Raw genomic sequence first — 27996 nt, 5'->3', positions numbered from 1 at the left:
TCCTGCCCCCAATTCCAATTGCGTCCACCACTCCGAAACAAGAAGCAGAGCACACGCCACCGCACCGCGCTTCAGCCGTTCTTGCGGCGGCGGCGGCTGCAAGAATCCGCAAGAATGGGCGTCGTGGAGTGGACGCGGGGTCCGACGATCGGCAGGGGCTCCTCCGCCACTGTGTCGCTCGCCGTCGATCGCCTGACGGGCGAATTGTTCGCTGTGAAGACCGTGGGCGCCGACCGGGCTGCCGAGCTGAAGAGGGAGCAGAGCATCCTGTCCGGCCTGAGCTCCCCCTACGTCGTGCGCTGCCTTGGCTCGACAGTGTCCGCGTCCGAGGACGCGAGCGGCGCCTACGACATGCTGATGGAGTACGCGCCCGGCGGGTCGCTGGCCGACGAGATCAGGCGCCGCGGCGGGCAGTGCGAGGAGGCCCTGATCCAGTCCCGCGCGCGCGACATCCTGCTGGGGCTGGCGCACGCGCACGACGCCGGGGTCGCGCACTGCGACGTCAAGAGCCGGAACGTGCTCATCGGGGCAGACGGACGCGCCATGATCGCCGACTTCGGGTGCGCGCGGCGGACGACGGGCGGCGGCATTGCGGGTGAGCACCGTGTGATGGGCACGCCGGCGTTCATGGCACCGGAGGCCGCGCGGGGCGAGGCGCAGGGCCCGGCCGCGGACATCTGGGCGCTCGGCTGCACGATCATCGAGATGGCCACCGGCGCCGCGCCGTGGCAGCGGTTCGCCAGCACCGTGGCGACGCTGCACCACGTCGCGTTCTCGGGCGAGGCGCCGGAGCTCCCGCGGTGGCTGTCAGAGGAAGGCAAAGACTTCTTGGGCAGGTGTTTGCTCCAGGACGCCGCAAAGCGGTGGACGGCGGAGCAGCTGCTCGAGCACGAGTTCGTGGCAGCAGCCGCTGTGTTGCCATCCAGCTCCGTGCAGGGGATCGCTGAGAAGGGGATGTTCGTGTCCCCCAAGAGCGTCCTGGACCAGGCATTGTGGGAGGACGACGAGGACACGACGGCGGACACCGCTACCGCCTGCCCCATCGACAGAGTCCGCGGCCTGGCCGCCGGCGCGCCGGACTGGACCTGGGACGCGAGCTGGATCACGGTCCATTCCTCCGGCCCTACCGTCCACGGCGACGACGAGCGCGCAATGTCGCCGGAGGCGGATACCGACGGCGATTCTCCCGTCGGCGGCAGCAGCAGCTCCGCCGGGCGTGTGGCTGACGCTGGGGCCTCGAACAGCCAGGCCTCATCACATGCCGATGGCGATCGTCACAATGACACGAGCAGCTGTAAATGTAATGGGGAGCGGAGTGATGATGGTGATCACGTGATTAGTAGCGATTGTACAGCCATTCTTCCAATCACAAGCAATGGATTCTTTTCGGATATGTTATTGTTTGTCCCGGCTGGCTGCCCAAGTTTACCTTTTCCCCTGCTGTTATTCGTCCTGTCATTTGTTTCTCCTCTCCGATCCGCCCCACTATTAGCAGCAACGGTAGCAGGTACTGTTCCTCAAACTTTCACATCGCGAACGCCAGCGAATTGCGCTTGACTCCCGACCAGTTGGCATCTATGTCATCGGACAGGAAGGAGCAAATGCAGTAGATCTTCCATCGCGCGAGAAAAGACGACGAATTTTGTTTTGGTCATGTGTCACGCCTGAGAGCATCTCCAGTCGCGTCCCCCAAACCGTCCCCCAAAGCGCGCCGGATTGAGCGTTTGGGGGACGTGTTTTGTTCGTGCCGCGTTTGGGGGACGTCGCTCCCCAGCCGCGTCCCCCAAACGCCGTCCCCAAACATTTAAAATAATTTTTTTAACACATAAACCATTTATATCAAATGTAGCATATGAAAAAAATGTTTTCGAGGATTGTTTTCAAATTAAATTACAACAAACAATAAAACAAGTAATCAAATATAATAAAAAGGGCTAGATGATACATCAAGGTGCCACGGTATTTCCTTTGATCCTCCACAAATGCTCAACGAGATCAGCTTGAAGTTGCTCATGCACATTCGTCGTCACGGATCTCTGCGTGCATGACCACAAAATCAGCAAAATCTGCAGGCACCTCATGATCAACCTCCGCGAGAGGTCCTTGACACTCATAGGGACCAACATGTGACCTAACATGATTCTTGCGGTCATCCTCGATGATCATGTTGTGCATGATCACACAAGCCTCGCATCACCTCCCACATTTGGTCGTGAGACCAGCTTAGAGCAGTGGTACCGGACAATGGCAAATTGTGCTTGAAGCACACCAAATGCCCGCTCGACATCCTTCCCGCAAGCCTCCTGTCGTGTAGCAAAGTGAGAATTCTTCGAGACTCGATGGATTCGAGATTGTTTTGACAAAAGTGGCCCATTTTGGATATATACCATCGGCTAGATAATAGCCTTTGGTATATTGGTGGCCATTGATCTCATAGTTGCATGGTGGAGCATGCCCTTCCACTAGTCTCGTCGAACACCGGAGACCGTCGCAACACGTTGATGTCATTGTGTGATCCCGCCATGCCAAAGAAAGAATGTCAAATCCACAGGTCATAATCTGCCACAGCTTCAAGCACCACACTGCAATATCCATGATGCCCTTTGTATATACCTTGCCAAGCAAACGGGCAGTTCTTCCATGCCCAGTGCATGCAATCGATGCTTCCAAGCATTCCGGGAAATCCTCCGGCAGCATTTTGTGCCATGATCCTTGCGTCTCTTCCTCGGTTGGCCCTCTCAAGTAGTATTTGCCAAACTTTACCACCACAGCTCGGCAAAACTTGTACATGCACTCAATGGCGGTAGACTCACTCATGCGAAGGTAGTCGTCCCGTGTATCGGCAGGTGCTCCGTATGCAAGCATCCTCATGGCGGCGGTGCACTTCGAATGGATGAGAACCCGAGAACGCCTACAGCGTCGAGCTTGAGCTTGAAGTAGGGGTCGAACTCTCGAACGCCGTGGAGGATATTCATGAACAGGCCCTTGCTCATCCTCGTACCGGCGCCGAAAATTGTCGGCATGTGTTGCCCCGTCGGCGAAGTAGTCGTTGTGCAGCATGGCATGCCCCTCCATCCTCTGCTCGGGGCTTCGACTTCCTTCTTCCCGGCCTTGATCCTCCGCGGCGCGGCCTCTTCCTCTTCTCCGCCTCGGCGTCAAGCATGTCCTGGAGGGAGGCGATGATCGGCAAATGCTCCCGCAGGTCGTCGTCGAACGCTTGCTCGTCCTCCGGCGAGCAGGGCAACCATCTCATCGTCGCTGTCCATGGCTAAAGCAAAATCAATGGTTAAAATTGCGCCGAGGCGAGACGACGCAACAAACAGCGACCAATCGCGCCTAACCGGCAAGTCGTCGAGCACCTTACGTGCGCGGAGGTGGGGCGGATTTGACGGCGCGTTCGAGAGGCGCCGGCGACGCGGCGGCGGCGGCACGACCGGCGGGAGCCCCGACCGCAACAACGGTGCCGACTCGCAGCACGGATCGAGACGCCCAAACGGCCGGGAAATCCGGCGGCGGCGGTGGGGTGGGAGGCGCGGGAAGGAAGAAGCGACGAGAAAAGAGGCGCGAACCAACGGTTTATGCAAATAGTCGCCGACATGTGGGAGCCCGCCTCGCTTTCGTTGTGTCCGGCGTCCCCGGTGCGTCCCCTGTGGGACGGGGACGGGCTCGGGGCGCCGGACACCGTACCGGGGCGCGCCGGACAAAAAAGGGCTTTGGGGGACGCGGCTGGAACGCTTTTTTTGTCCGGCGCGCCCCAAATCGCTTTGGGGGACGGTTTGGGGGACGCGACTGGAGATGCTCTGAGCGCTCCCAAAACCGTCAATTCTCACATAGCCCCTAAATAATCAAAAATCAAATAAAATATAAATACAAAAATTAAACAAACGAATGAAATTCATTCGAATTTAGATTTTTTAACAATGGTTTGAACAAAGTATAGAGAAATTTAAACTAAACTTCGCAGGCCCTTGATTTACTAGCAGCGGTTGTAAACCTAAGTAAAGCCCGCCGGCGTCGTTGTCCGCCTCTTCGCCTTTGTTGCCGCTGCAGTCGACATCATCGTCGCAGAAGGAGAATGAGAAGCCACTTAGGCTAGACTCGGCGCCGTCCAAGTTGATGATGGCGCCACTCTTCATCGCGGACCACCTTCTAGTGTATTCCTTGTCAGGGTCGGCACTTCGTTCGTCGATTCTGTCAGCGCCTTGGTGAGCCCCTACGAGTTGCAGGGGCATCGGTCACGCGAAGCGACGCATATACAAGGCCACCTTCTTTGTGTCCTCCTTCGACGGTAGTGGCAGCGGAGGTAACCTCTCATTATTGGGGCAGCGGAAGGAGAAGTGGCAATGTGGCACCGAGGCAGGGTGGCTCGGCCTCGGCCTTCAGCTCTCGAGACACCGTGTCGGAGGGGGGTGATTGCTCCGACTTGGGGATGCAGAGAGATGGCCCTAAGCGAGACGATCCGCTGTGTGAGGCCGAGGCCTCGCGAAACGACGAGGCAGGGAGTGGACCGCCCAACGAAAAGTTGCCCACGGTGGTGGTGGTGGCGGCACCAGTCTATACATGTAGTGGCGTAGCACCACATCGACATCCTGTCCATCCTAATACATGTGGGTTAGCTAGTAATTTGGTTGACAAGGGAGTTGCTATGCTTCAGTATAGTGATGATACTATTCTCCTGATTCAAGATGATTTGCACCAGGAAAGAAATTTGAAACTCTTGTTGTACATTTTTGAATCCATGTCTGGTCTAAAGTTAAATTTTGAGAAGAGTGAAGTTATGTTGATACTGGATGATGAAATTAAAGCTCATTGTTTTGCTGATTTGTTTAACTGTCAGAAAGGTTCCTGGCCAATCAAATATCTAGGCACACCTATATGTGTCAGGAGACCTAGTGTTGCTGAAATGTGGTTTCTAGGTGATAGAACCAAAAAAAAAAGTGGCTGGATTGGCAATACTATGTTCATTGGTGTAAGATTCATCAAAATTGATGCATGTTTATTCGGTATATTGCAGTATATCAAATGTCCATGAGATTGCTACATAAGACAAACATTGAAGAGATTGATAAACCCATAAGAACTTTCTTTTGGGCTGGAAATCCTAACAAAGGAAAATGCCATTTTGTGAGATGGAAATGAATTTGTAATCCAAGAAAGAAAGGTGGTCTAGGCTTGAAGGATCTGTATAAATTCAATATAGTCTGATGTGTAAATAGTGGTGGAAATTAGAGACTGACAATGGGCCCTAGCAGGAGTTCATGAGGAACAAATATCTTAGAGGTGCTGATGTTTTCTTTGTAAAACACAGGTTTGGTGGTTCCCCTCTGTGGGCTGACATGTTGCAAATTAAAAATGTGTATCTGTGTGGGAGAAGGATGCAGGTTGGAAATGGAAGATTGACCAGTTTCTAGGGTGATTCCTGGTGTGGGATTAGCCCTCTGAAAGACATGTTCCCTAATATTTACATTATCTGTAATGAGCAAAGTATCTCAGTGGCAGTTGCTGCTGATATGTGCTGGAACTTTACCTTTAAGAGATGGATGACCCCTGATCTAGTTATTCAGAAAAATAGACTCTTGACCTTATTATCTCATATCAATCTTAATGAGGAGAGTGATAAACCTTTTTGGAAATGGTCAAAAAATGGCAAATTTACTGTCAAGTCAGTGTACAAAACATCTATGCAACAATGGCATGTACATATTTTTTAGGCACTTATGGAAAAGCAAGATCCCTCTTACTTTGAAGGCAAACTTATTCATTCCCCCCGTTGTAATCATAAGTTACTCTATTGTTTTTATGAAATACTGAAGACATTCGAGCCGGTGCTGACAACCTCCTGAACCTTGTTGCGATGGCTGCTGACTTAGGAACAGGTGGCTGCCTCAAATCCTCCTCTTCTGATGGACAAGATGGATACTGGAGATGACAATAACAAATCTGGTACTCATGATCAAAGAAAAGTGCTCTGGTTGCTGGGGGAATTTGGTTGTTTTGTCTCCTGCTGATGCCCGTATTGTGTGTTCTTGCCTATCCAATCCTGCCCTGTAAAACCTAGTTCGGTAGGCGGTGCTCCCCCCGGCCCTTCCTTTTTTGATTTTCCTATTATCACTTGAATGATACTTGGCTGTCTGGCCATGTTTTCGTTATCTCTTTGGTAATGAAAATCGATCCCTTCGCTGGGTCGCTTGGAAAAAATATATGGCCACATCTTGGGAACATCATGACCACGAGAAGGAAAATCCTCACAAACTATGCTTGTAGTGTGTTGGGTTACTTTGAGATTCTTGCGGTTCACATCATAGGAGTTCTTGCAAATAGGCGAAATCTTTTGAAAAACTTAACAGCCTCGGCCTTGGGCATAACTTGACTTGAGCTTGACATCGAGGAACTTGGCCTTGACGCCCAACTTTACCCTACCAGAGCCTCGACCACTGATCACATGATTACATAATATAATTTAGAAAAAGGCAAAGGCGTTAATTAACCGATGAAAAACCGGCATGTGACGGTACATGAACTGGCATGCAAACCATTTGTTATTCCCAACCAGTTGCATTCGATGTACCAAAGCTAGTCTCTCTATACAAATACTTTACGAGTAGGTAGCCTCATGGATCGTATGCATCGTACACTTGCTTGTAGTAGACGAGATTTGATTATTAACTGTTGAAATCTTCTTTAGCGGTACGAACCAGATCGGATCAATCATCCGCCTGTCGCTCGATGTACTTTATGTGCATAGATCGCAGCGGGGTACGAAGGAGGGAGGGCATATCTCTCTCTGTACTACAGCAGAAGCAGAGGACGTAGGTTCCCATGTTCGCGCTGCGATGCGTAGCATCTTCCATTCGAACGATCGTCAGAAAGGATCCGGCAAGAGCCAGCCTGATGGCGGTATATTCCATCGCCATGTGCAAATGTTGGTTAGTTTGCAAGTAGCAGCATTCAGCGCCTGAAGATTGTCTTCGGCGATGCGGGGCTTGCATGTGATGGTGATTGTTGGATCTGGAAAACGTTCTTGAATAAGCTGTAGCTAGCTTACAAGCAATCAGCGACGACATCTCAGCATCATTTAGCGCAAGGATTATATGTCGTCCGTAATCTGTATTGGTAGTGTTGCTGGCTAGTCTGTCAGTGGCGGTGGCATCTATGTCATCGGACGGAAATTGTCAGTGTCCGTCCAACAAACTCCAGTAGCTAGCTTTGGATAGGTAACGCGGGGCTGTGTTCGATGCTGCCGAAGTTTAGGATATCACGTACTGTACGTACGTTGTGACAATCAATCTTTGTTTCCGAGACTCCTAGTCCTGCCAAGTAATTGGATGCTTGCTGTGTTGACTACGCTGTTCGTGATGCACGATGAAAATTTGCAGATAAGCACGATCGATATACTCTACTCATGCATCGAAACATATGTATCGCATCGGAAGTTTGGATGTGATGACGGTGGATCCTAGCTAGACGGAAGTTGCAGAATTGTCGGCGCACCGGCCATCACCGAAAGGTAAAAAAGATGATCGATCAACACAAGTGGCAAAAGAATAGGATTATCCGAGAATTGGGCGACGGCCTATCATACAAGGGTGCGCCCAATTGGCCGCGCGCCAATTTATATCCTACATGTGACAAGCTAGCTCTACCTACCTAGCTAGGCGCTCCTTTGCTGAATGTTGCAATGGATCTCCATGGCCGTAGCTAGGCGAAGGACCACTGGCCACTGATCCCCGTGAAGTGAACGATAAGAAAATACTGGAAGCACATGAGATGCTGAGCACACACCGAGCGGTTCAAATGGCACTACGGATCTCGCTAGGCTAAAACTAGGGGAGATGGTGTTACTATTTATTTATGTATTCTGACTAGTTTTGTGTGTGGCCGATGCGATCGATGTTAATTGTTCATGCATAAGCACGGTACACTAGCTTGCTAGCTAGCTAGCGCGGCAGGTTTTGCTTGAAGAGCACAGGAGCGAGTGAGCACGTACGTAAATGCGATCCTTGCGTAGGAGGCAATGCCCGACGGGAAAAGCTTCAAGCCAAAGGCTGTCATGGCGATTTCCAGCCGCTCGCTAACTTTCGGCTTTTGCTTGTGCAGGGGACAAGGCTCTGCTGCCCTTCACCCCATCGCTAGAGCTACATGTCGCCAGGATCTAGTTACTACTACCTCCATTTCAAGGAATAAGGAGCCCTCGTTTTACGAGCTTTTTGTTTGACCAAGAATAACTTCATATACGTCAAAATTGTTTGTATGAAATTAGTACCATTAAAAAGTTCTTTTCAATACGAATCCAACGGTACTAATTACATATAATATAATCAAGATTTTGTTGCTCAATTTTTATGGTTAAAGTTCGTCTTGAAATACGCGTGCGCCTTATTTCTTGAAACGGAGGTAGTATATACTATGCTGCTTAATTTTGTCTTTCTGCTCAAGCAGGCGGTGTCCTATGGCTGACAATGTAGGGTTGTTTCTGTCCAATTTCTCTTAGCCGAAAACACACTAAACCCTAATCTGATGAACGCCTACCGGAACAGGCCGACAAATGCTGCCCCGCCGCTATTCAGCGTACGAATCAACGTGGGCTGACATGCACAAAGTCAAGATGCATGGATCTGGACTCGTCGCCGGAGCATGCCTCGATTCAGGCTACGGTAGCAACAGTAGTGAACACCAAAGTCAATGCTGCTTTGCGCCAGAATTAAGCATGCCCCGCTGACATATATTACGATTAGTACAGTACACTAGTTTCCTTTTTTTTTTTCGACTGCATTTCTGGAGCTTATTATTTCCAAATCGTTGCAATTGACATCAAGATCAAGAACCCCCTTTACTTGCGGGAGCACATCTTAAATCTGTCAATTATGTTATAGTTGGAGTCCCACTCATAGCGCTCCGGTCGAATTAGGGGAAGCCATACATATTATTAGCATGTTCTACAGGAGAGGAACCCGAATCGGTATTGGAAAAGAGGACTCCAAACCAAGTCAAGATGCTATGGGCCACCCCTTTTTCTTGCGCCAAAGATCTTACCATTTTCGAAGGAACTGTGGCTTTTTTTTACATGTCAAGTTACGAGTTTTCCAATCATTCATCCTCCCCTGGTACCAATAAAAGATAAAGTTCGGTCGAACCTGCGCTGAGCGAGTCTGGGACGATGAGGCCGGCTCTTTGATGTGCAGCAACTAGGGCGGCGTCCATGTGCCGTGGTGGTGGTGGAGGAGGAGGTATTCTCTGGTGGTGTGCCCTGAGTTTCTGACGGCGGATGAACCGGTTTAGGTTGTTTGTGCTTGCTGAATTTTGGGCTCCCTGATGAGGCAATGGGTTGATACCTTAGATCCTCTTGGATCACATCAGGTGACTTTGCAGGCTCCCTGCGTCATCACCCAAACCACCTCTCCGCCGCATCTACTCGTGTGGTGACCCGGCATACCACTGCATGGTGTAGTATGCAAATCTGATATAACACCAATGAAACACCGTTTCACTAGTATTATATCGCTCAGAGTGGTACAACAGAAACATATGCGGGTCCAAGGTATGTCTATAGAATTACAACATTGACTCAGTTACATAAGATCATCACAGCCTCCTACTTTACAATGAGGTAAAGCGCAAATAACTCCGGAAGAACGACTCGTAGACTAGTCTTATCACGAACTCTATTTGTAGAGTATTTAACTAGCTACGAGAGGCTATGAATAGATTCTAGCTAAATAGGAGCTAAGTTTAGAAAGCTAGTTCCTTTCTATTGCTAATCTAGGTTTCTCCTTGTTGGATGTGGTATCCGCCTCTTCGACGGGTTCCTGTCCCTTGAAGTAGTTGTTGACTCCTCGATCTTCGTGTTGCATTGTAGATCCTCCTTCGATGCCTCCATATCTAAGCAGGGGATTTAAGAGTGGGATGAGTACGAGCGTACTCAACAAGTTCATTATAGGAAAGAGGTGTTTAATGCACTAGCTACGGCATTAGACCAGAAAGTCTAATACCAATGCAGGTTTTCATAACCATTTCTTCAAAAGGTTGCTTTTATTCAGAAGAACTATGTCCGTCGGCCTTCACCGGTTTACTAGAACTTCATGGAGCTCCTTTCCGGCCGCGTTCGCGAGTTCCATATCCCGGAACGGGGAGTGACGAGTCACGGTTCATTACACTCTGCGAGAGGTGTGTTGCTTTACCCATAAGAGATCTTAACCTTGGTGCCAACCGGGAATGACCCGTCCACACTTCCTATGGTGTGAGGCCCGGTATAAGGTCTAGCCAATCATGTTCCTCCGCTACCTCGAACACCCACCCTTTGTTGCATACCCCGACCCTGGGTCCTCGTCGGTCCTCTTACACCATTTAAGGATGGACCCCGACCACGACAACAGGTTGGGACTCGTTAACCAAACTCCTTCGCCGGTAGCTGCAACCCATCATATACCACTTACCGTGGGGAATTAGAATGGGATCCCCACCCCACCGCTTGCCCAACTCTGGGTCAAGTGTCTACGGTAAGCGCATCCGTTGATGTACGAGAGGTGGAAACACTTTTGACTACTCCGTCCCACTCCGGATCTTATGGTTAACACGGGTATTACGGCACAAGAATCATCGGCGACATTTGTTGTTTAATCCTAGATGGATATTAACCCTTGCAATGGAACCTCCACCATATCAACACAATCCATGGTTCCATTGCCCACCACATAGTCATATTCATAGTTATGAAAATAGTGGTTTTGGTTTTTATGCAATAGTGATAATCATAGTACTTTGCAAGTAATTTGATAAAGATACTCAAATGACATGAGCAAGCGATGAACTTGCCTTTCTTGATTGCAAGATTATGCAGTCAAGGTCTTCGATACGTAATAACTCCAAATTCTGAAATAGCATCATCGTCCGGTAAGGACGATGTTTAAAAGATTGGAAAGGATGCAATAATGCATAAGTATGAGATGCAGTCGCTCTAAGCGTGATCTAACCCCGATGATTTAGGATTAGTGGGTGGTAATGATTAGTTCAGGATGTGTTGCACTTTTAGAGTGATTCACAAACAGGATTCTTATTCAGGTTTGTGTTGTTTTAGAATCATAAGCAAGTGGTAAAATGCATAGTAACAATCATACACACCAGGGGATAATAGTTGTATAATAAGTAAAGAGCAGTTGTCAAGTTTAAGTCCTATAGTGCATGGTTGATGATTACTTATTATATAATTCAAAAGAATAACTTTGGAAGAACATGTTCTTTAATAATGAACAAGTATGATAATTAGGTTGGTGGAGTTCTATGGTTGACTATGGTTTCTACTAGTTTCGGAGTAATTATTAGATGGATTACAACATAGTGAGATTCATCAGAAGCTAGTAATTATAAGGTTGAGCTAAGCCTGGCATTCTAAGCAATTAATCATACAAGGTTGCTATTAAGATTGGTTCATCTTGTTGGTGATAGCTAGCTAGGGTTTATAGGTCCTTATAAGCAGGGTTGTTGATGATTCCTTATTTTCTTCAAAAGAATAACTTTTGAAGAACATACTTCTTAAATAATAAGAAGTATATCAATTAGGGTTGAGGTTGTCTAGGGTTTGTTATTGGATTCACTAAGTAAGGAATAGTGGTTTCCTGAATAGGATGCTTAATAATTATCTTACACTAATGGGGTTTAGTAGAGTATGGTTAGGTGGTGCATGATAATGGGCATGGTTGCTATTAGGGTTCATCATAATGGTGTGATGCTAGGCATGGTTAATTAAGATTGATATCTCTAAGGATAGGAGCTAGGGTTTGCATTTGGTTGCCCTTATTTGATCAATTAGGTTGGATAGGTATGCCTACATGGACTACTAAATTATTGATAATAGGGTTTCTACAATTTTAGGTGGCATGGAAAGTATTTAATTGCTGTTATGATTCTATGTATGAAAATAGAATGCCATGATTACATGTGAGGATCTAGAGTTTAGGTTTTAGAAGTAAACTAGGGTTCAAATGAAATAGTGGAGCTAGGTTATAAATGGCATTAGGGTTTTAGGATCCCACATGAAATTATGGGGTTATCACTTTGTTTTATAATGGAACTAGGGTTTCCTAATTACTCTATAATTCTTGTATTAATAACTTCATTAATAAAGCTGAAGTTATTAATAACTTTGAAATTAAAATAATATTGGATTTGTCCTTTTATTATTTTTAAAGAATTAATAATTAGAGTAATTATTAATTAGGATTTAAATCCTCCTATTAAGGATTTAATAAATTATAAGCAAAGGAAAATTAGTTTTATTATTTTTCTGATTTGCTTATTGGTTTTTTATTAATTTTAGAAGTTTTTGTTAATTATTAATTTTTAATTAAATTTGGAATTAAAAGTAATGGTTAAATAACAAGTGTTAAATAATTTAATTTTTATTGAAAAATAAAAATTTCATATTATATTTTTATTGGATAGAGTTTTCTTTTCTAAGAATTTTAATATCACATTTATATTTTTCTGACCTTTTATGAATTTTCTACAATTATTTGAAGTTGCAGCAATTATTAGATTTGAATTAAAATGAAAACAACTAAATGCACCCGGGCTGCCTACCCACAGGGTCACTGAATCGTGGGCCATTGGCCAGGTCATCCGCCACGTTGCTTTTGACCGTGGTCAAAATCGTGGACGTGGCCAGAGAGCTCCCTGCCGGCGGCCAGTGAAGGATGGCGTCGACCCAGGAGTGCTCCCGCGGGTGCGTGTGCGTGATTGTTCGAACCGGGTCACTGTGGTGAGTCGAGTGTTGGTTGCGCCGCTCGCTAATGGTCATCGGAACCTCGCCGCCGATCACGAACAACGGCGGCGGATGGTGGTTGACGGTGACGGGCTTCTACGACACGAACTAGGGCGCAATAGAATGCTCAGGAGAAGCGGAATCTCACCCTGATGCTTGCTAGCTGGTCGCTGTAGTCGATCGTGGTCGGTAGCGACGAGACGACCGCCATTTTCCCCGCAGTACAGCGAAAGGGAATGGCCGAATTCGCGGTACACGCTGCTTCCTAGCTCGATTACTTTTGCACCGTGATCATGTCGAGGACGGCGGAGATGATGGTGGTTGCGGCGAGGTCTGGGGCTTCCTCAATCGCCGGCGGTGAACGGTGTTTGTGAGGCTAGGGTTTCGGCATTGAACGAAAATTAAGCGAGAGAGAAAGGAATCGGAGCTAGTGCTTGTCCGGGGGCTTTATACTGCTCCTGGGCGCGTGCCTCGTCACGGACTCGGTCGAGGAGAGGGCGCCAGCGCGAGAGAGAAGAGAGGCACGGCGTCGCGCTGTCCACCGCGCGAGGAAGAAGATGAGGACGAGCTCCTCATGATTTTTTTAACGAAACGTTACGTGGGTTGGTTTTGGGCCGAGACTTGGGCTGCGGGGTGGTGATGGTGTTGGGCTTCGCTGCAGACTACTGCTGGGCTTCTTCATGGATTACACGGCCAGGTAAAGTCCATCTCTTTTCTTTTCTTTTTTTTTTATTTTTCTGTTTTCAATTCTGTTTTATATTTGCTAATTTAAACTCATATTTTTAACACCTTTCTATTTTGCAGGTATCTTATAAGTTAATTCACTTTGGGATGTTGTGTAATGACTATTACACCCATTTTCCATTTGAAATAAGTGTTTTTTTTATATTGAGTTATATCACATACTTATGTTTTATTCAAAATAACAAATAGACATGAATTTATACTCTCATTTTAATTTCCTTTTTTATATGAATCAAATCTATTTGAAATTAATAGAGTTGTTAATCTCAACTCCAAGTATTTCAGAGTTGGTTATTAGGGGTTGGTTTCTATTTGAGAAGTGGGTTGTTCACATATGGTTTTATGTGAGCATTAATGCTATTAGGATTTTATGATTTCCTTTACAACCCCCTTATAAAGTTAACACCATTATTAGCTTTGAAAGTACCTAAGATAGGTATCGTCTCCCTCCAGGTTGATCTTGGTTACAAGAATAAATGGTTGATCACTACATATATGGTTTACTTATAGGACTTGGCATTAGGTGCCTCTGATGTTTTATAATTGAAACATTGTATTTAATTAATGAACCATTAGGGTTCTAATGATATTTACCTAATGGCAATTGGTTTTAATCTCAATTATGGTTTAGGTTTATATTGTGATCACCATAGTGATACTCAAACTAGGGTTGAGGTTTAATTCTAGGTTATAGAGGTGAAATGGCACCATATTGCATGTGCTAGGGTTAATCTCCCCTAACCATGATAAGGTGATTGCTTACTTAACATTTTGTATTCTCCTCCACTTACTAAGATATTAAGAATTAGTTTTATCTTCTACCAATTGGCTTCTATTATTAATCTCAATTTATTATTTAAGTAACTTTATTGGTTATAGTTCTTTTTATAGTTAACTTTGGTCATATGGATATATGGTTTCTCACCATATTAAGTATGGAGTTTTACTCTAATGTTTTCTTATGTTCCTTAGGTGAAGAATATGTGTAATGTAGAGGTGGGATAATTCTACTTATGATCACCAAGTGGTTCCCAAGTTAAGGTTGGGATATAAGTCTAGGTTTTCTTACTAGTTACCTCCCTAATATTTCATGTGGTGAATGATATCTAGTCATCCTATTAGGGTTTAACTTATCCTCACATATCTCAAGAGCATGATCATGGATTAGGCATGATCAACTTGTTCTTAATATCTCTATCTCAAGTTCTTAGGGTTTAGGATCATCACTCAATTTATAGTGATCAAGATTTGGCTTCCTAAGGTATCTCTCATTAACTAGGTTTCTCACTTCCATGATCAAGCATTGTCTTGATCAATTAAGGTATTGCACTTCTATTTTACTATCTAGGATGGTCATGGTCATGGTTGTCTCAATAGTTTTATATCCCAAGAAAATGCCTGAGATATTTACTTAAAGTTCCCTCAAGAACTGATGGTTTAACCATTTGGATAGTTGTATAGATAGAACTAGGATTAGTATGGATGGTCTCTCTCATTTGGGAAGGACTTCAATGCTAATCTAATATTAAGCTCCATAGAGGTTGATGTGATCATCAAGATCTATGTTTAACATTAATGGTTATCTCTCTCTAGGGTTGTCTTGAAGATAATGATTTGAATCCTTGGATTTATATCCAAGGTTTAACTCAAGTTTTGTTATTGCTTCTTTGATAAATACTATAGAACTCTCACCTCTCTAGGTTTGATGTGTAATAACTTGGAATGGAGAAGAATATCTATTTCTGGAGTGGGTCTTCTTGTTATAATTCCAATGTTGAAGTGGAATGAATACCATGAGGTTTCATGGTAGGATCATGGATTAATTTTCAGATATGGAGAAGATAAGTGAAGAATAGTTTTCTCCAATTATTGTCACTTGGTTTCCAATTAAATGGATGTTCATATGTTATGGCAAGGAATATCATATTATAATATTTTATAGGATCAAGTAATTGATCATTGAGTAAAGTGTTGTTGTGTTAGTTTTAATTCCATTTGATCTAACCCCTTAGATCAAATCATCTCTACCCAAAACAAGGTTTTACCAATGTCACATTGAGGTTTATAGCGCTTGACTTGATGAGCTACTTCAATTCCACCAAGGTCAAGTGAAACTTCGATTCATTGTGATTGTTTTACTTTAAAGCGCGAAAATTCCCAGATTTTCTATGCATGAATGCAATGCACACATCTGTTTCCTCTATTTTTTGTAACCCCATTACCTGGGATATTACAGTCTCTACCCCTTAAACTAAACTTCGTCCTCGAAGTTTGAACTCTCTCACGTTTCCGGAATGTGGATCTGTCTTGTGCAGACTACTTCTTTTCTCGAACTCCGTGGTGATCTCACTGGATATAATTGAATATATCCCTTGTCCAGATTCTTCCTGGAATCCATTATGGTTTGTCTCTGAACATAAGTTTCTAATCCCAGTTCTATGATTTTCTTCCGGGAATCTAATAATATATGTCTCTGAACCATGGCTTCTAACTTTAATTATTTGATTTCTTTCAATATCATAATCTTATTTCCTTTCTCATTGAAGGTTCAAGGATTGGGACTTCTTCTTGTCCTGGCATTCTTTATTGAGGACTAATTGGATAACAATCTCCTATTTGATAAAATAGGTCTTTTTTATCCCCTTACTACCAAAATTGCAATAATGGTACTTGGGAAGGTACTTACCATGGGGATGGTTGTGATGATTTATTTTCCTAGGAATGGATTAGACTCATTTAGTCCATCCAATCATGGTTTATAGTTGATACCAATAACTATTTTGGGTTATTTAGGTTCCATGAAAGGAATCATTCTAATAGTATTTGATATTGGTATGTTCAATCGTCTTCATTCTTTGGCCATCTTGAGCTTTATTGGTCTACGGTATTTCCTTCATCCAACTTCATTAAACTTAGCTTAATTGAGCTTCCATACTTCTGAGTAAATCTTACTCACTTTCTCAAGTTATAATCCACTTCTTACTTCCTCGAGGTATAAATCTCGGCTTCTGGTCTGACATCCTTCTGAAAGTAGTGTTTAACAATCTTATGAAAATAAGATCGAACTTCCTCTCAGTTCAGACCTTCTTCTTCTATTATGCTCAAAGTATTGAGTTACTGTACATCCAACTCAATCTTTACTCTACCCCTTAGAGTTTTCTTATGATCTTCAACTCCTTTTCTTCCAACAATTGGACTTATGGTTAGAATATTGGTCTGGTTCTAACTTATGGGTTTTACTTCTTCTAAGGTCTCGCGAAGAAACTTTGTGGTGTATCCACTCAATTGTGGACATCCAATGTGAATCCTCTGACTAAATGTTTATAAATCTAGCTATTTGGCTGACAAGATTTTTATTTGTTCACAAACTTTTGTTATAACTAATTAAATCGTGGACTATTTGTAATACCAACTGATACCAGCTGTGGTTATTGTACCAACTGTGGCTATTTGATATCTAAAAATGGATTCTATTATAGGTTCTGATCAACTGGACAAGACATCTTCTACTTTATCTCGTAGTATTGATACTATACCAATTGTGGTCTTCTGGTATCAACTATGTTCTTCTTATATCTGCTATAGTTTCATATATCATCTTCCTTCATTCAGGGTTTATTTTGCAAGAAAACCACTAGCTGACACTATGAATATAGTATCTGAAGTGATCTCCTATGCATTCCCTCTTCCATGATGACTAGGGATCTGCTTGAGCTTCACCATAATCATCATATTCTCACCTTCATGCTTCTTCCGTACTAAAGTACTCCTCTGTTGAGGTAAAGCATGAGTTTTGATTGGTACTTCCTTCTGAATATTGTGGTTGCTTCCCACAACTTTACTTCCTTTTTTCTGATGTACCTTCATCTTGTCTTTAGAATATCTAGAATTCGTCACTTCCTCACACGAATACCCTTACCCTCTAGATCTTTAACATCAAGTAGGATATTGATATTGCAACATGCATTTGCATATCAAAGTCAAACTTCATGTATGGATCTAGTCAAACAATGAAAATCCAATAAAAATCCAAGAAGATTCAGTTTCGTGTTTATATTACACACCATCATAAGCCTGAATATAATAGTTGAGTAAGACATCTCTAAACATCAGGCTCTGATGTGTAATATAAAACACCACATAAGATAGGTTTATATCGTGATACTTAGCACAAATACTTGAATTTCTATTATTTGTCTCAACATTTATCTTAATTGCTCATTTGCAATGAGACAAACTTGAAACAGAATGGCCTAGGATAGTTAAGGTTAACCTAGTTTTCTTTGGAAGTTCTAATAAAGTAGTGTACCATATATAAGTGCTATTGAGGACTACTTCCTATGATACATTGAGTTCTAACATGGCTACTCTAAATACTTATCTATTAAGATAAAACTCATATACTTCCAAGTGTTTCTATCATAAACTATGATCATGATGTGCTTGGCACACTTCCCATTGTTTCGGAACACAATTCTTGCACTATTGTTTAACACTTGACTTCTTATTGTACTTCTCCTAAATATTTATGATGTTCTAATCCATCACATTATGATTCTCAGGTGTACCATATATGATTTCTATCTCTACCATGTAAGTAGTCATATATTATTCCTATCACTCTTCCTTATTTCCCATGATTGACTCATCATGGTTTATACTACCTCATATGACTCATAGTTATCACTTACTATCAATTGTTTCATATGTCTAGATAATTTTACTTACTCATTACTTATCTTGGTCTACATCTTCTATTAGGATTTCTTAATCACTTGATATTACTTCTAGTACAGGTCTGAGTAATTCTTACTTAACTATAACATGTGTTGGTACACATCTTCCAATAGGATAACTTCCTTATGGTTGTACCCTCTCTTTGGACTAACATGTATTGTATACCAACAGTGATCTACTCATCTATTATTTTAAGGACTTATTGATGTGCTACATGTTTTGGATTAGCTAACTAACTTCACTTAGGAAGGATAGGTAGGAAATGTTGACTCAAGTGTGTCAGGATTATTCTCAAGTGAATATCCATCTCAAGTCATAAGAATATTGGGTTTAACTAAGACAACTACCTATAGACACTACCAAACCTATAGGTCTCCTTTAAAGGGTTTTAATCCTAGGGTCAAAGCATTTGCTCTGATACCAACTGTGGTGACCCGGCATACCACTGCATGGTGTAGTATGCAAGTCTGATATAACACCAATGAAACACCGTTCCACTAGTATTATATTGCTCGAGTGGTACAACGAAACATATGCGGGTCCAAGGTATGTCTATAGAATTACAACATTGACTCAGTTACATAAGATCATCACAGACCTCCTACTTTACAATGAGGTAAAGCTGCAAATAACTCCGGAAGAACGACTCGTAGACTAGTCTTATCACGAACTCTATTTGTAGAGTATTTAACTAGCTACGGAGGCTATGAATAGATTCTAGCTAAATAGGAGCTAAGTTTAGGAAGCTAGTTCCTTTCTATTGCTAATCTAGGTTTCTCCTTGTTGGATGTGGTATTCGCCTCTTCCGACAGGGTTCCTGTCCCTTGAAGTAGTTGTTGACTCCTCGATCTTCGTGTTGCACTCGTAGATCCTCCTTCGATGCCTCCATATCTAAGCAGGGGATTTAAGAGTGGGATGAGTACGAGCGTACTCAACAAGTTCATTATAGGAAAGAGGTGTTTAATGCACTAGCTACAGCATTAGACCAGAAAGTCTAATACCAATGCAGGTTTTCATAACCATTTCTTCAAAAGGTTGGTTTTATTCAGAAGAACTATGTCCGTCAGCCTTCACCGGTTTACTAGAACTTCATGGAGCTCCTTTCCGGCCGCGTTCGCAGTTCCATATCCCGGAACGAGGAGTGACAGGTCACGGTTCATTACACTCGCAGAGGTGTGTTGCTTTACCCATAAGAGATCTTAACCTTGGTGCCAACCGGAATGACCCGTCCACACTTCCTATGGTGTGAGGCCCGGTATAAGGTCTAGCCAATCATGTTCCTCCGCTACCTCGAACACCCACCCTTTGTTGCATACCCCGACCCTGGGTCCTCGTCGGTCCTCTTACACCATTTAAGGATGGACCCCGACCACGACAACAGTTTGGGACTCGTTAACCAAACTCCTTCGCCGGTAGCTGCAACCCATCATAGACCACTTACCGTGGGGAATTAGAATGGGATCCCCACCCCACCGCTTGCCCAACTTGGGTCAAGTGTCTACGGTAAGCGCATTCGTTGATGTACGAGAGGTGGAAACACTTTTGACTACTCCGTCCCACTCCGGATCTTATGGTTAACACGGGTATTACGGCACAAGAATCATCGGCGACATTTGTTGTTTAATCCTAGATGGATATTAACCCTTGCAATGGAACCTCCACCATATCAACACAATCCATGGTTCCATTGCCCACCACATAGTCATATTCATAGTTATGAAAATAGTGGTTTTGGTTTTTATGCAATAGTGATAATCATAGTACTTTGCAAGTAATTTGATAAAGATACTCAAATGACATGAGCAAGCGATGAACTTGCCTTTCTTGACTGCAAGATTATGCAGTCAAGGTCTTCGATACGTAATAACTCCAAATTCTGAAATAGCATCATCGTCCGGTAAGGACGATGTTTAAAAGATTGGAAAGGATGCAATAATGCATAAGTATGAGATGCAGTCGCTCTAAGCGTGATCTAACCCCGATGATTTAGGATTAGTGAGTGGTAATGATTAGTTCAGGATGTGTTGCACTTTTAGAGTGATTCACAAACAGGATTCTTATTCAGGTTTGTGTTGTTTTAGAATCATAAGCAAGTGGTAAAATGCATAGTAACAATCATACACACCAGGGGATAATAGTTGTATAATAAGTAAAGATCAGTTGTCAAGTTTAAGTCCTATAGTGCATGGTTGATGATTACTTATTATATAATTCAAAAGAATAACTTTGGAAGAACATGTTCTTTAATAATGAACAAGTATGATAATTAGGTTGGTGGAGTTCTATGGTTGACTATGGTTTCTACTAGTTTCTGGAGTAATTATTAGATGGATTACAACATAGTGAGATTCATCAGAAGCTAGTAATTATAAGGTTGAGCTAAGCCTGGCATTCTAAGCAATTAATCATACAAGGTTGCTATTAAGATTGGTTCATCTTGTTGGTGATAGCTAGCTAGGGTATATAGGTCCTTATAAGCAGGGTTGTTGATGATTCCTTATTTTCTTCAAAAGAATAACTTTTGAAGAACATACTTCTTAAATAATAAGAAGTATATCAATTAGGGTTGAGGTTGTCTAGGGTTTGTTATTGGATTCACTAAGTAAGGAATAGTGGTTTCCTGAATAGGATGCTTAATAATTATCTTACACTAATGGGGTTTAGTAGAGTATGGTTAGGTGGTGCATGATAATGGGCATGGTTGCTATTAGGGTTCATCATAATGGTGTGATGCTAGGCATGGTTAATTAAGATTGATATCTCTAAGGATAGGAGCTAGGGTTTGCATTTGGTTGCCCTTATTTGATCAATTAGGTTGGATAGGTATGCCTACATGGACTACTAAATTATTGATAATAGGGTTTCTACAATTTTAGGTGGCATGGCAAGTATTTAATTGCTGTTATGATTCTATGTATGAAAATAGAATGCCATGATTACATGTGAGGATCTAGAGTTTAGGTTTTAGAAGTAAACTAGGGTTCAAATGAAATAGTGGAGCTAGGTTATAAATGGCATTATGCTGTGTTTGGTTGCAATGAATTGGGCTCTGAATTGAATTGGCAATGGAAAACCAAATCAACCAATTCAATTCAATACCACAAATGTTGTTTGGATGCGCGTGGTATTCACATATAGAATCGAAGTTGCAATGGAATTCTAAAACTTGTTTGGATGTACAATGTGCGGAATTGAAAGTTTTTTGACTTTGAACAATATATATTGTGTAATCTGAATGAAAATAAACATGTATATCGGAATGTTTTAATATTATTTTTCACATAATCATGTTTCATTTCGAGATGAACAAAAAAATCAGAAAAATCAGAAAAAGGATGTGACTCGTGAGCCATGGCCCGTCTAGATCGGGAGGCAGCAGTGGATCGCGAGACCCGATTCGCGCGACCCAGGACGGAGGTGGCCCGCAGCGGCGAGACCTAGGGCGGAGGTGGCCCGCGGCGGCGCGACCTAGGGCGGAGGAGGCCCACGGCGGCGCGACGGAGGGAGGAGCTCGCCCGCGGCCGTCGCTCGTCGGGGCACGAGCACGTCGCGCCGCCCGCCGAGCAAATCGCGCCGCCGCCCCGCATCTAGGGTTTGACGGGGAGGGTGCAGCGACGGGGAATGGGACGGCGGGACAGAGGGAAGGCAGGGGCGGAAGGAGGCCAGAGGCGGAGTGGGAAGGAGGCGGCGGCGTGCACCGGCGGCGCCGCCGTGGTCGCCTTCTCCGGCGCGGGGACGGGAGCGAGACAAGCGAGAGCGATGGGGCGTTTCTCGGGAGAGGCGGGGAGCGAGCGACGGGCCGTTTCCGAGCGAATACGGAGGTCCGGGGCTCGAATTGGCGAACGGGTAAGTTGGCCGTGCGGGGAGGCGCTCTGAATTGGTTTCCAAATCCACACTTCAATACTGAGTACAACCAAACACTAGAATTGAGGTTTCCAATTCCAAAAAGCCAATTCAGAGGCCAATTCAGTGCAACCAAACAGGGCATTAGGGTTTTAGGATCCCACATGAAATTATGGGGTTATCACTTTGTTTTATAATGGAACTAGGGTTTCCTAATTACTCTATAATTCTTGTATTAATAACTTCATTAATAAAGCTGAAGTTATTAATAACTTTGAAATTAAAATAATATTGGATTTGTCCTTTTATTATTTTTAAAGAATTAATAATTAGAGTAATTATTAATTAGGATTTAAATCCTCCTATTAAGGATTTAATAAATTATAAGCAAAGGAAAATTAGTTTTATTATTTTTCTGATTTGCTTATTGGTTTTTTATTAATTTTAGAAGTTTTTGTTAATTATTGAATTTTAACTAAATTTGGAATTAAAAGTAATGGTTAAATAACAAGTGTTAAATAATTTAATTTTTATTGAAAAATAAAAATTTCATATTATATTTTTATTGGATAGAGTTTTCTTTTCTAAGAATTTTAATATCACATTTATATTTTTCTGACCTTTTATGAATTTTCTACAATTATTTGAAGTTGCAGCAATTATTAGATTTGAATTAAAATGAAAACAACTAAATGCACCCGGGCTGCCTACCCACAGGGTCACTGACTCGTGGGCCATTGACCAGGTCATCCGCCACGTTGCTTTTGACCGTGGTCAAAATCGTGGACGTGGCCAGAGAGCTCCCTGCCGGCGGCCAGTGAAGGATGGCGCCGACCCAGGAGTGCTCCCGCGGGTGCGTGTGCGTGATTGTTCGAACCGGGTCACTGTGGTGAGTCGAGTGTTGGTTGCGCCGCTCGCTAATGGTCATCGGAACCTCGCCGCCGATCACGAACAACGGCGGCGGATGGTGGTTGACGGTGACGGGCTTCTACGACACGAACTAGGGCGCAATAGAATGCTCAGGAGAAGCGGAATCTCACCCTGATGCTTGCTAGCTGGTCGCTGTAGTCGATCGTGGTCGGTAGCGACGAGACGACCGCCATTTTCCCCGCAGCACAGCGAAAGGGAATGGCCGAATTCGCGGTACACGCTGCTTCCTAGCTCGATTCCTTTTGCACCGTGATCATGTCGAGGACGGCGGAGATGATGGTGGTTGCGGCGAGGTCTGGGGCTTCCTCAATCGCCGGCGGTGAACGGTGTTTGTGAGGCTAGGGTTTCGGCATTGAACGAAAATTAAGCAGAGAGAGAAAGGAATCGGAGCTAGTGCTTGTCCGGGGGCTTTATACTGCTCCTGGGCGCGTGCCTCGTCACGGACTCGGTCGAGGAGAGGGCGCCAGCGCGAGAGAGAAGAGAGGCACGGCGTCGCGCTGTCCACCGCGCGAGGAAGAAGATGAGGACGAGCTCCTCAGGATTTTTTTTAACGAAACGTTACGTGGGTTGGTTTTGGGCCGAGACTTGGGCTGCGGGGTGGTGATGGTGTTGGGCTTCGCTGCAGGCTACTGCTGGGCTTCTTCATGGATTACACGGCCAGGTAAAGTCCATCTCTTTTCTTTTCTGTTTTTTTTTATTTTTCTGTTTTCAATTCTATTTTATATTTGCTAATTTAAACTCATATTTTTATCACCTTTCTATTTTGCAGGTATCTTATAAGTTAATTCACTTTGGGATGTTGTGTAATGACTATTACACCCATTTTCCATTTGAAATAAGTGTTTTTTTTATATTGAGTTATATCACATACTTATGTTTTATTCAAAATAACAAATAGACATGAATTTATACGCTCATTTTAATTTCCTTTTTATATGAATCAAATCTATTTGGAATTAATAGAGTTGTTAATCTCAACTCCAAGTATTTCAGAGTTGGTTATTAGGGGTTGGTTTCTATTTGAGAAGTGGGTTGTTCACATATGGTTTTATGTGAGCATTAATGCTATTAGGATTTTATGATTTCCTTTACAACCCCCTTATAAAGTTAACACCATTATTAGCTTTGAAAGTACCTAAGATAGGTATCGTCTCCCTCCAGGTTGATCTTGGTTACAAGAATAAATGGTTGATCACTACATATATGGTTTACTTATAGGACTTGGCATTAGGTGCCTCTGATGTTTTATAATTGAAACATTGTATTTAATTAATGAACCATTAGGGTTCTAATGATATTTACCTAATGGCAATTGGTTTGAATCTCAATTATGGTTTAGGTTTATATTGTGATCACCATAGTGATACTCAAACTAGGGTTGAGGTTTAATTCTAGGTTATAGAGGTGAAATGGCACCATATTGCATGTGCTAGGGTTAATCTCCCCTAACCATGATAAGGTGATTGCTTACTTAACATTTTGTATTCTCCTCCCAGTTACTAAGATATTAAGAATTAGTTTTATCTTCTACCAATTGGCTTCTATTATTAATCTCAATTTATTATTTAAGTAACTTTATTGGTTATAGTTCTTTTTATAGTTAACTTTGGTCATATGGATATATGGTTTCTCACCATATTAAGTATGGAGTTTTACTCTAATGTTTTCTTATGTTCCTTAGGTGAAGAATATGTGTAATGTAGAGGTGGGATAATTCTACTTATGATCACCAAGTGGTTCCCAAGTTAAGGTTGGGATATAAGTCTAGGTTTTCTTACTAGTTACCTCCCTAATATTTCATGTGGTGAATGATATCTAGTCATCCTATTAGGGTTTAACTTATCCTCACATATCTCAAGAGCATGATCATGGATTAGGCATGATCAACTTGTTCTTAATATCTCTATCTCAAGTTCTTAGGGTTTAGGATCATCACTCAATTTATAGTGATCAAGATTTGGCTTCCTAAGGTATCTCTCATTAACTAGGTTTCTCACTTCCATGATCAAGCATTGTCTTGATCAATTAAGGTATTGCACTTCTATTTTACTATCTAGGATGGTCATGGTCATGGTTGTCTCAATAGTTTTATATCCCAAGAAAATGCCTGAGATATTTACTTAAAGTTCCCTCAAGAACCGATGGTTTAACCATTTGGATAGTTGTATAGATAGAACTAGGATTAGTATGGATGGTCTCTCTCATTTGGGAAGGACTTCAATGCTAATCTAATATTAAGCTCCATAGAGGTTGATGTGATCATCAAGATCTATGTTTAACATTAATGGTTATCTCTCTCTAGGGTTGTCTTGAAGATAATGATTTGAATCCTTGGATTTATATCCAAGGTTTAACTCAAGTTTTGTTATTGCTTCTTTGATAAATACTATAGAACTCTCACCTCTCTAGGTTTGATGTGTAATAACTTGGAATGGAGAAGAATATCTATTTCTAGAGTGGGTCTTCTTGTTATAATTCCAATGTTGAAGTGGAATGAATACCATGAGGTTTCATGGTAGGATCATGGATTAATTTTCAGATATGGAGAAGATAAGTGAAGAATAGTTTTCTCCAATTATTGTCACTTGGTTTCCAATTAAATGGATGTTCATATGTTATGGCAAGGAATATCATATTATAATATTTTATAGGATCAAGTAATTGATCATTGAGTAAAGTGTTGTTGTGTTAGTTTTAATTCCATTTGATCTAACCCCTTAGATCAAATCATCTCTACCCAAAACAAGGTTTTACCAATGTCACATTGAGGTTTATAGCGCTTGACTTGATGAGCTACTTCAATTCCACCAAGGTCAAGTGAAACTTCGATTCATCGTGGATCGTTTTACTTTAAAGCGCGAAAATTCCCCAGATTTTCTATGCATGAATGCAATGCACACATCTGTTTCCTCTATTTTTTGTAACCCCATTACCTGGGATATTACAACTCGTCACCGCGAGAGGATAGCGTTGGCCCTATCGTGCTTTGCTGTCACGACCGTGGCGCTGGATTGGATAATGAAGGTTTCTAGCGTTAATCGCATTCCTTCCGAGCTGCTCCGGCAAGGGAATCGCACTGGAAATCGCCTAGGAGGCGTATGTGTGGTATTCAGAGTCATGCGTTCGATCGAGATCTGTGGTGCACCAGATCGACATCTGTAGTAGACATTGTGATTCCTGCTCTCCACCTCCGCCACGGGAGTGCAACCTAACGTGAAGATTCATTTTCCATTGGCTTGTGGTCATCTCCATCCACCTTGGTTTAATTAGACTTGGCACTTGCGTTGTTGTCATTACCAAGGTGTTGATGTGGGGTCATGATGGTCATGTTTGATGAAGATCATGCATGCTCTAGAGTTCCATCCCACGTGATCTTGTCGAGTCGAGAAGATCCCAAGGAGGACTAGCAAAAGATTGGAAGAAGTATGTTTGTGTGTCGGGCGATCAGCATTTTGAAGCAATGTTCTCAATAAGTGGGAACGGTGACCCTTGCAGACTTCGTTTTGAGTTTCTAGGGTGAAAACCCTAGGTTTGACCTTGAGTGGTTCTAGTTGGCGATGGTGGCTCCCTAGTCCTTTATTAGAGATATGTTAAACTCAACTCACTTTTTCAGACACAGGGTATCTCTCATCATGTTTCTTGCCCACATGCTCATCAGCAAAATGGTGCTGCCGAGCGAAAACATCGTCATATTGTTGAAGTAGGCATGTCTCTCCTTGCTCATGCTGGCATACCACTAAAATTTTGGGATGAAGCTCTTCTTACAGCCACATATCTTATCAATATGCTCCCTAGTCGAGTTATTAACAATGACACTCCTGTTCATCGTCTCCTTGGCTCTCATCCTAACTATTCCTCTCTTCGTGTCTTTGGGTGTGCATGTTGGCCTAATCTTCGTCCTTACAATAAGCGCAAACTTGCTTTTCGCTCTAAGCAATGTGTTTTTCTGGGGTATAGTCCACGTCACAAAGGGGTTAAATGCTTAGGGCTCCTTTGATTCAAAGGATTTGCATAGGAATTGTGTAGGATTTGGTTCCTATGGGAAAATTTCCTATACATGTTGTTTGATTCATAGGAACATATCCTATAGGAAAAATTCCTATAGGAATCTTGTAGTGTAATTCCTATAGGAAAAAAGCATTAGCTCATACCTCATGGAAAAATTCCTTTGCTACAATCAAACAAACTTCATCTTCCTATAGGATTCAAGTAGACATGTCATTTCAATCCTATACTTTTCCTATTCCTATGTTTTTCCTATCCTTCAAATCAAAGGAGCCCTTAGAGGTTTCTACTGGACGAGTCTACATCTCACAGGATGTTGTCTTCGATGAGGCTGTCTTCCCTTTTAAATCCTTGCATCCCAATGCTGGTGCCCTTCTCCGCAATCAAATTCTCTTACTTGATCCTTCTCTTCGTAATTTTGAGCAGGGGAGCGACACTATTGATGATATTACTTTGGAAAATAATCATGCTTCTAACCCATCTGCTAGTCCTGTTCCCTATACTCTGCAGGATACAGCTCGTCGAAATACACCACCTGGCGAAAATTTGGGTCAAAACGGTGCTCTGAGCAGTTCTTATGATCCCTCACAAGTTTCAGGTGAAACAAACAGTGGCACTGAATCTACCTCGGGATCCTTCCAGTCAGCCCCAGGTTCGGCGCCAGGTGCGCCAGTTTCTGCTCCGAGCGCTGCGTCACACGGTCCCGCCTCGAGCGCCTCGTCACGCGGTCCCGCCTCGTCTGCACGTACTCCGGCCTCTGGATCCTCTGTGCCGCGCTCTTCCTCTCCTTCGGCAACACCACCAGCTGCTCGTGGCGCAGCAAATCCTGCCGCAGCATCTCCTGCCCCGACAGCGTCGGGACCTGCAGATTCTTCGCCGCGCAGCAGCTCCACCGACTCCCCGGGATCTTCCGCGCCCTCAGATCGTGTGCCTCCGTCTGTGGCTTCTCCTCCTCCGCGCCCAAATACACGCGCGTCTAA

At 43.3% G+C, this 27996-nt stretch overlaps 1 protein-coding gene across 1 annotated transcript; it reads left to right on the top strand.

Moving 5' to 3' along the window:
• Positions 1-27996, top strand: LOC124656551 (mitogen-activated protein kinase kinase kinase 18-like). The gene is made up of 4 exons (XM_047195275.1): positions 1-1400; positions 22799-22970; positions 27527-27614; positions 27659-27996. Exons 1-4 carry the CDS (start codon positions 115-117, stop codon positions 27994-27996), a joined length of 1884 nt encoding a protein of 627 aa, XP_047051231.1. The 5' UTR covers positions 1-114.

The sequence above is a fragment of the Lolium rigidum genome, chromosome 1 (genome assembly GCF_022539505.1).
Source record: "Lolium rigidum isolate FL_2022 chromosome 1, APGP_CSIRO_Lrig_0.1, whole genome shotgun sequence".
Classification (NCBI taxonomy): Eukaryota; Viridiplantae; Streptophyta; class Magnoliopsida; order Poales; family Poaceae; genus Lolium; species Lolium rigidum.
This window is presented reverse-complemented; position numbering and strand designations above follow the sequence as displayed.

What these genes read in the sequence shown, in the direction of transcription:
- LOC124656551 (XM_047195275.1), top strand. Translation starts at nt 115, where the DNA reads ATGGGCGTCGTGGAGTGGACGCGGGGTCCGACGATCGGCAGGGGCTCC. An exon ending in TTCTTTTCGGATATGTTATT is followed by an intron (nt 1,401 to 22,798) that starts GTTTGTCCCGGC and finishes GCCTACCCACAG; the next exon opens with GGTCACTGACTCGTGGGCCA. An exon ending in GTTCGAACCGGGTCACTGTG is followed by an intron (nt 22,971 to 27,526) that starts GTGAGTCGAGTG and finishes TATACTCTGCAG; the next exon opens with GATACAGCTCGTCGAAATAC.